The sequence below is a fragment of the Mauremys mutica genome, chromosome 8 (assembly GCF_020497125.1).
Source record: "Mauremys mutica isolate MM-2020 ecotype Southern chromosome 8, ASM2049712v1, whole genome shotgun sequence".
Classification (NCBI taxonomy): Eukaryota; Metazoa; Chordata; order Testudines; family Geoemydidae; genus Mauremys; species Mauremys mutica.
Genome location: NC_059079.1, coordinates 12,624,952 through 12,632,584, shown reverse-complemented (window position 1 = coordinate 12,632,584; position 7,633 = coordinate 12,624,952). Strand labels below are relative to the sequence as shown.

Below are 7,633 nucleotides of genomic sequence, written 5' to 3'. Positions count from 1 at the left end.
CACACACAGTGACCCTGAGCAAATCCGATGGGGCTAGATTATCAAAAGCAGCTCCCATTGGGATGCTTCTGACTAGATTTGTGGGATCTCAGCACCCAGCATACTGAGCCCTTTTGAAAAAAAAAAAATCAGCCCTTAATATCTGTGCCTCAGTTTTCCCATCTGTAAAATGAAGCTAGTATTTCCCCTCTCCTATCTTTTGTCCATTTTAGCAGATTGTAAGCACTTGGGGGCAAGGACTGTCTTGCTGCAGGTAGGTATAACCTCTAGGAGCTGCAATCAGACAAATAATTGTTCTAAATAAATGTCATTTCAGCTGCTTGAGCTGGAGGCCTGTCTTGCTGGACACAGTTCGGTTGTGGGGTTTTAGCTACGGCTAGTTGTTGCTACGATGGAACTCCCCACATAGGGCAGTTTCTCCCCCTTTCTCCTTGGAGGGGGATTTTCTTTAGGTTACCCCCAGCACATACTCTAGCTCCTCTGCATCCAGCTCCCTCCCATCCCAGTTTCACAGGCGCTGTATAGTTTGTGATCAACCTCAACTACAAAGTAGTGAAGTGGTGGGGAGAGGGGCATATTTCTTCTTCCCAGCTAGGATCTGCCAGGACCTTTCAGAAAAGCAGAGGTATCAAGAGTGCGGGCCCAGTGCATTTTTGGATGTGCTTTAATTGTCACTTCTCCATACACACCTGTGGCCATAGTCAGCAGCAAGCCGTCTTGAGCCTGCCTGAAGAGATCTAGAGCTCAGCCCCGAATCCCAGAGATGCCTGGCTGGGATGACTAATATTTTAATTAGATACTTGAGTTGCACAGTTGAACATCACAGACTAAAGGCTCACAAAAGCAGAACGACTGGAAATCCGTCCCCTTAGTTTTGCTTTAGTTACCAACAAAGGGGGGGAATTCTTCAGACAGCAGCAGTGCAGGTTTAAAAATTCTTAAACAAGATGAATCAATTTCCCACAGAAAACAGTTCAATTTCCCTTACTCTTGGGCTGATCAAGAAAAATACTCAGCTAACTAAAGAAAACCAGGCAAGAAGAACTACCGAGGTCATAAGGTGAACGGGCTTCTTTATTACCACTCCCATTCTTTGTATGGTGCGCGAAAGACAGAACATGAAATTGCAGCACATCAGTGAGGTATCCTGCATCATAATGCCTAGTGTGTCAAACACAACAGTACTGTGTTACAGGAGACAAGGCTGGCCTTCTCCCCCCTCCGGCCCCCCCAAAGCCTGTCCTGATTTACTTCATTGGATTAAAGATGGACAATTCCTCCATTGAATTACAAGAACTGGTGAAAAAAAATAATCCATTTAGTAACCGTTACTCTTGCACAAAGGTTCAAGTGCGGGTGATGCTGTCAGAAAGTCAATTCCTGAACATGAGGTTACAAGACTGAATACAAATAAAATAAGGCTGGTGCTTTTTAGCAGATTACACGCTGCTCTAGCACTAGACCTCAGAGTGATCTGACTGACTTCGCAATGAAACACTGGCCATGTAGGGACCACCTGGACCTCTCTCCCCATCCCACCCCAGGCCAAATTTTGCACTCAGATAAACCATAATAGAAGCCCCTACAATTGCCACAGAGTTTGGCCCTAATAATCCCTCTCCCTGATTAGGTAGATTGGCTCCAGCCATTACATTTCTCATCATCAAGCGCACTAGAAAGAAGAGCTGATTCTAGTCACGCTACAATGGATGGATTTCACGTCATTGTGCTCCTAGCAATGCCACTAACATTATCTAAGTAATTACCCTCCATGTGCTCTCGCCTACACAGACCAATCGCTTCGGTATGTACAAGATATTCACACAGCAGTGTGCAAAAAGGGCCAACAGTTACAGATTCTGAAGCCCGACTGTGATTTCATCTTTGTTCTTCTGCAGGAATCTCTCACAGGCTTTGAAGGTAACATAGAAGTCCGAGGACAGTCCTGCAATGTTCGTCGTGACGTAAGCTAGGTATCCTGGAGCTGCCTGGTTGTAATAGGACACCTGAAATCCACAACACATTCATTAAGACAGCTAAGGGGACATCCACAGGCTGAAACCTACAGGAGTCATTTTCTAATATGTACAGCAGCAGCAGCGGTACTGGCTTCCTCTCCCCGTGGTTCTGCACGGGTCTCCCCAGTGGCTCTGAATAGCTCGGAGGTTTTGGGACATACAGGCCGTAGAACTGCCAGTTCCCCTGATCCAGTGGCTGTGAACCTCCACGCAGTGGGGTGCTGAAGGGCAGTACCCACTATCCCAGCCCATAACTTGGAATAGCAGCTGTGTAAAGGTTCCTCCCCGGCTTGGGGGCAATGAATACCCAGCTCCTCGCTTAGTTCCCACCACAAGTCCCTCTGGCTTTGTGTGGGCAAGGGTGAATTCCCACCTACGTGCTGAAAGCAAAGCCAGCACACGAGGGGCTTGGAAAAGTTTGGGTTGGACACAAATATGGTGGCCCTGACTGTTCTTATAGCATGGCAAGGGGATGTTTTGAAAAGTTTTTTAGAATTTGAAAGACCTTTCAGTCCAGACTACAATACTTTAAATGCAATTCAACTGTTAGGCCTCCATTACTTGAACTGTCCGTAGCATTAACATTTCCTCTTGTCAAAGTGACTTGAGTTCACACTCAGACCATATTGCTGCATCCACTCGGCAGGGGACATGCAGCCCTTTGGCAAGGGAGGGTTATTGGGACAGGGCTGGGAGTCAGAAAACCTGGGTTCCATTTTCAATTCAATGCTCCCTTGGGCAAGTCATGGAAACATGCTGTGCCTCAGTTTCCCCACCTGTAAAATGGGGATAGCATAACGTATCCCCCCTAAGCAATGTGGACAAATGTGTGCACATCAAGGCGAGGTGTTCTGTGAGAGTAGGAACGGGGGTGTTGGGGTTTGGGGGAAGAGAGTTTTGTGGTTTTTTTAAATAAAAAGGAGGGGGGTTGGAAATTGAAGGACTCCAGAAATTCTCCCAAATCCCCAACCCAGCCCAGACAGGGATGTGCAGCACCAGACTTGCAGGCCCTTCTGTTTTCCCCCCTGAACTGGGCACTGGGGATCTGAACTAAAGCCAACCACAGGTCAGCATGTGCAAGCTCTTGGTTATGGAATGTGAGTAAAGGCCACGGTGATGGTCGCTGGGGGACACAGCTATCCTCTGGAGAGCTGAAAGCCTCACCTTGGTTAGCTCAGCTGTCTCCTGCCAAATACAGAAGCCAGAACACATCGTCTCCCCTCGGGTGTACTCGGGGTTTGGCGGACGGGTGGGCAGCGTGACCGACCTGAACGCGACGACATATGGGTCACTGGAAGAGAAGGAAGCCTGCTTAGGAGCAGTTCACAAGTGTATTGAAAAGGTGAAAACGGAGCAGGATTTTATGCCAGCTCTCAAGTTAACCCTGCTTAGATCAATGCCAGGAAATGCAAGCGGCAGAACTGCCCCACAAACACATGCTCAGTGACAGAATGGAAATGACCTCTGCCTAGGTATTCGTGCATGGAAACACAGCACTACGCGGCCACAGTCCACCTTCTGCTTCTGCATTTCTTCCTGTATTGACTTCAAAATAAATTACTGAAAATGTCAGCCAAGATATCGTGGAGTGATTTTTTTTTTAAATCAGATCAACTGAAAACAATGCGGAAAGAAGGTGTGGGGGGCAGGGGAAGGCTGGCTATGATCTGGCCTCTATCTACAAATCTCATCACAGTGGCTCCAGTATCCCCTGTGTTCTTCTCACATTGGGTACCGAAAGCAGGTGAGGTGTCCCTTTCCCCAGGCACACTAAGGCAAATACATTGCAGTCAGAGTGGGAACTCCCAATCCACTTAGTGCCAAGGGACTGGAGACTTGGATTTTCAGAGGAGCCTAAGGGTGTCAGGCAACCAGCTCCTACTGAAATTCAGTCTCCCTGAGACTCCTCTGAAATTCCCAGCCGAAGAACTGGGCTAAAAAGGCGGCTGGGGTGAGAATGGTCAGGAACGGCATGTGACAAGTATTCATCTCCTAAACTGCATGCCCACGCTCACCCTTCTCTAGGAAGGGGTAACCAGAATGAGCTCCCCGAGTGTCTTTCGCCAGAAGGCATGATGCCCAGTCCTTGGGTCATTCTTGTGGTTCTTCTCAGAACCATCTCCAGTACAAAATCCTCCTTCACTCGCAGGCCCCAGAACTGGGCACGGGATTCCAGTAGCAGTCGCACCAGTGCCAAATACAGAGGTAATAAAACCTGCCTACTCCCACTTGATAGTCTCTTTTTTAATACATCCAAGGTTCACACCGGCCCTTTTGGCCACAACATGGCACTGGGGCCGCATATTCAACTGATAGTCCCCCAGGATCCCAGTCTTTTTCAGAGTCACTGCTTCCCAGGAGAGAGTCCCCCATTTCTGTAAGTAGGCTGACAGTCTTTGTTCCTAGCTGTACAATCTTACATTTAGCCATGCTGAAACCCACACTTGCTTACACCCAGCTTACCAAGCGATCTAGAGCGCTCTGTATTAATCAAGATCTTACATGCAATACAAAAAGCTACATACTGAAACACACCCATGTTCTATATACAAGTTACTTTAGATCCCTCTTGCAGCCAAAAAAAAATTGTGCAGTGAAAAGGGAGTTGTGTAGCAGTGCCAATTGCTCCTTTGTGCAGTGTTTTCAGATCCATACAGATGAGGCTATGAATTCACTATTTTCATGGTAAAGTATTTTTCCACTCGCTGGCTCATAGGATCATTTTCATGGCAAATGTTTACATTCTTCAGCATGTCATAAACCAACCATCTCGCAAGGGCTGTGCATCATTGGACGTAAGTACGGGGTTCCAGCAACTGTTCAACACACTGCACTTGAATACCACAGGCACTGAAAGACAGCCTGGCCCGAGAGGGAATCCCAGACATATTTAAACAGGAGAGAAAGCACCATCTGTGGGGGTTTCAGAGAGGGCGGAAATACTAAGCAAGGACTTTGTAGCACTGAAAGCGAACACCACGCTAACCAAACGCTAGATGTTTCCAGCCCCGTGGGCTGGGCCCAGCACTGTTGTCCCTATTCTGTGCACCGGCTGCCAGCGAGGGCTGCACAGGGTAAGCCCGCCAGACCCAACATGCCACTGGAGCCAGGCTCATTTACATACCCTTCATCACAAGGTTTTCTTCTTGACGCCAGGATGACAAAGTCCTGAGGCTTGTTTTCTTGACTAACCGTCTGACTAAGCACGTGGTAGATCATGTCGTCTTCATCAACTTGCTGGACGAGCTCAGCGCTCCTGGGAAGAGGCAGAAGGACATTCCAGAAAGGATTCAGGCTGACTTCTGAACGATGAGGTCATCTTCCCAGCACCATGACACCAGACACCTTCCCTTAAAAGATGCCCGTCCTCCCTCCCTCTCAATAGCGTTTCGTTGTACGTAGGGCCCTACCAAATTCACAGCCGTGAAAAACATGTCAGACCATGAAATGTGATCTCCCCCGTGACATCTGGTGTCCAGCCGGGGGCTCCTACCCTGTGCATGGTCCGGCTGCTAGTCCCAGCCAGGGATGGGGAAGGACCAGACATCCTCTTCCCCTGCAAAGGCTGTTCCCAGGGCAGGTCAGATCCACCTCAGGGAGCCTCCCAGTCTCAGGAAGCTCCATGGCTCCAGCTGTCATTACCCCTCACCCCCATGTAGGGAGCCAGTAGCTCCGGCTGTCGTCACCTCTCAGTGTAGGCAGCGGTGGCTCCAGCTGTCAGCCCCCCACTCAGGCAAGAGACAGCTGGAAAAAGCCAGGCCTATGGTAACCTGCCCCCCCATCCCCTGTGACCCCCACTTCTGTGTTGCTGCTGCTGGCAGTGGTGTTGGCTTTAGAGCTGGGCACCTGACCAGCAGCCTCTCTCTCCGGCTGCCCAGCTCTGAAGGCAGCGCCCCGCCAGCCGTAGGGCAGAAGTAGGGTGGCAATCCCATGACCCCCCTACAATAGCCTTGTGACCCTCCTACTCTGACCACCTGTTGGATCAGGCCCCCCCGGGTTACAATACTGTCATATTTTAAGATGTAAACATTTGAAATCCTGAAACTGACTAAATTTTAAACCCCTGGCTGTGAAATTGACCAAAACGGGCCATGGATTTGGTAGGGCCCTAACCATATGGTGTTATTCAGCAGTCACTCAGAGACTCCAGACAGAAGCAGTTCAAAGCCAGAGAAACAGCCGCCAAACCAAAGCCAGTTAGACAAACTTACAATCAGTCAGAGGGATGAGGAAGAAAAGCTCTCTCTGCTGAAGTAGAGCCACCTTCCCAGAGATATCAGCTCTCCCATGGACTACAGGCCAGATTTTTAAACACATCTAGGCACCCAAAGATGCAGGCCATGAAAATCCCACCAGGTGCCTGCCTGCCTCTTAGAGCCAGATTTCCAATTTGACTACCCTGGTTTTCTTAACAAAATTAATTGCTCCAAACAATTCTCCTATGACCACACCCTGAAATCCTTGCTTAGGCTAAAGATTGGTTGCCTTCTGTGGGAGTTCATACTTGGCTCTCCCTGGGCAAGAGTCTGAGCCAAACCCCACTGGTGTCAATGGGCTTTGGATCAAGTCCTGAGTTCTCCAAGTGTCTGACCCGAAACGTTTCAATTGCATTGTCAAGTAGGTTGCAAATCCTTTTCACGCATTGATGTGGCACCTCCTGTGCCCTCTCAGTCTGGTTTTGTTTATTTTTGAAGGATGGGATTGGCCTGAAATTAGAGGTTGTTTCTGAGCCTGGGATATTTTGGTTTTGATGGAGGACATGAGGTTCGTGGCTGGGATCAGAGCCACAAAGATCACTGACTCACTGTGTGATCTGGGAAAGTCATTTCACCTTCTTGTAGCTCAGTCAACCCAGGGGTAAAATTGGGTGAGGAAGTCCAGTATTCTCACTGAAGTGTACATGTACCCCCTCGACCCTCCAGAGCCGACTGTCCCTGGGAAAATAAGTTATAGCTCCTTAAACTTCCCAGGCCGCTCCTGTGAGTGGAGAAGTCCTGGATTCAGTGCAAATGAACAACAGGACAGGCCGCTCACCGAGGCTGTGGTACGGGAAGAATGAGTGGCCCTGATAGAGGTGTCCTCTGTGACGGATGCGCCGAAGACTACAGTCTCCATTTTAGAAGTGTTTTATGTATCTGAATGGGCTAAGGATTGTATTCTGGCTCCATGGGGGAGTTACCGGGTTTGCTGCAGGAACTAAAACCATTGGGGCATAATTCATGCAAATCCCCATGCAGCTAAGTCTGGAGAAGTTGCATAAAACTGGTTTGATGTGGTTCATGAGGCCTGGCAAACGAAGAATTGAAAACTGTATCGAGTGACCACTTTGACGTAGGGAGAGGAGCCACACGCACTTTTTCCAAGAACTGCAGGACATGAGACAGTGACCCAGACACAGAGGCCCTGCCAAGGACCCTGACGCCTGCCAGGGTCTCTATGCTGAAGATGGGTGACTGCCTGCTAAGCGAACACTTGCATGTAAGCTGTTCATTGTTTCTAAAAACATTCTCTCTGTAAAGCTTTTCTTCTGAATAACTAGTACACCTCTACCCCGATATAACACGGCCCGATATAACACGGTAAAGCAGTGCTCCGGGGGGCAGGGCTGCGCACTC

General features: G+C 49.0%; 1 protein-coding gene across 3 annotated transcripts in view; it reads right to left on the bottom strand.

Annotated features, from left to right (window-relative positions):
• Positions 1-1,056: 1,056 nt before the first annotated feature.
• The window catches only part of ACOT11 (acyl-CoA thioesterase 11), a 120,043-nt gene continuing 113,466 nt past the window's right edge, over positions 1,057-7,633 (bottom strand). For all 3 annotated transcript variants that reach the window (XM_045027612.1, XM_045027614.1, XM_045027613.1), the window contains 3 exons: positions 5,143-5,274; positions 3,183-3,309; positions 1,057-2,006 (listed from right to left, as the gene is read on the bottom strand). In XM_045027612.1, the coding sequence (XP_044883547.1) occupies positions 1,851-2,006; positions 3,183-3,309; positions 5,143-5,274 (415 nt within the window). In that variant the 3' untranslated portion in view covers positions 1,057-1,850. The remainder of the gene's footprint in view (positions 2,007-3,182; positions 3,310-5,142; positions 5,275-7,633) is intronic.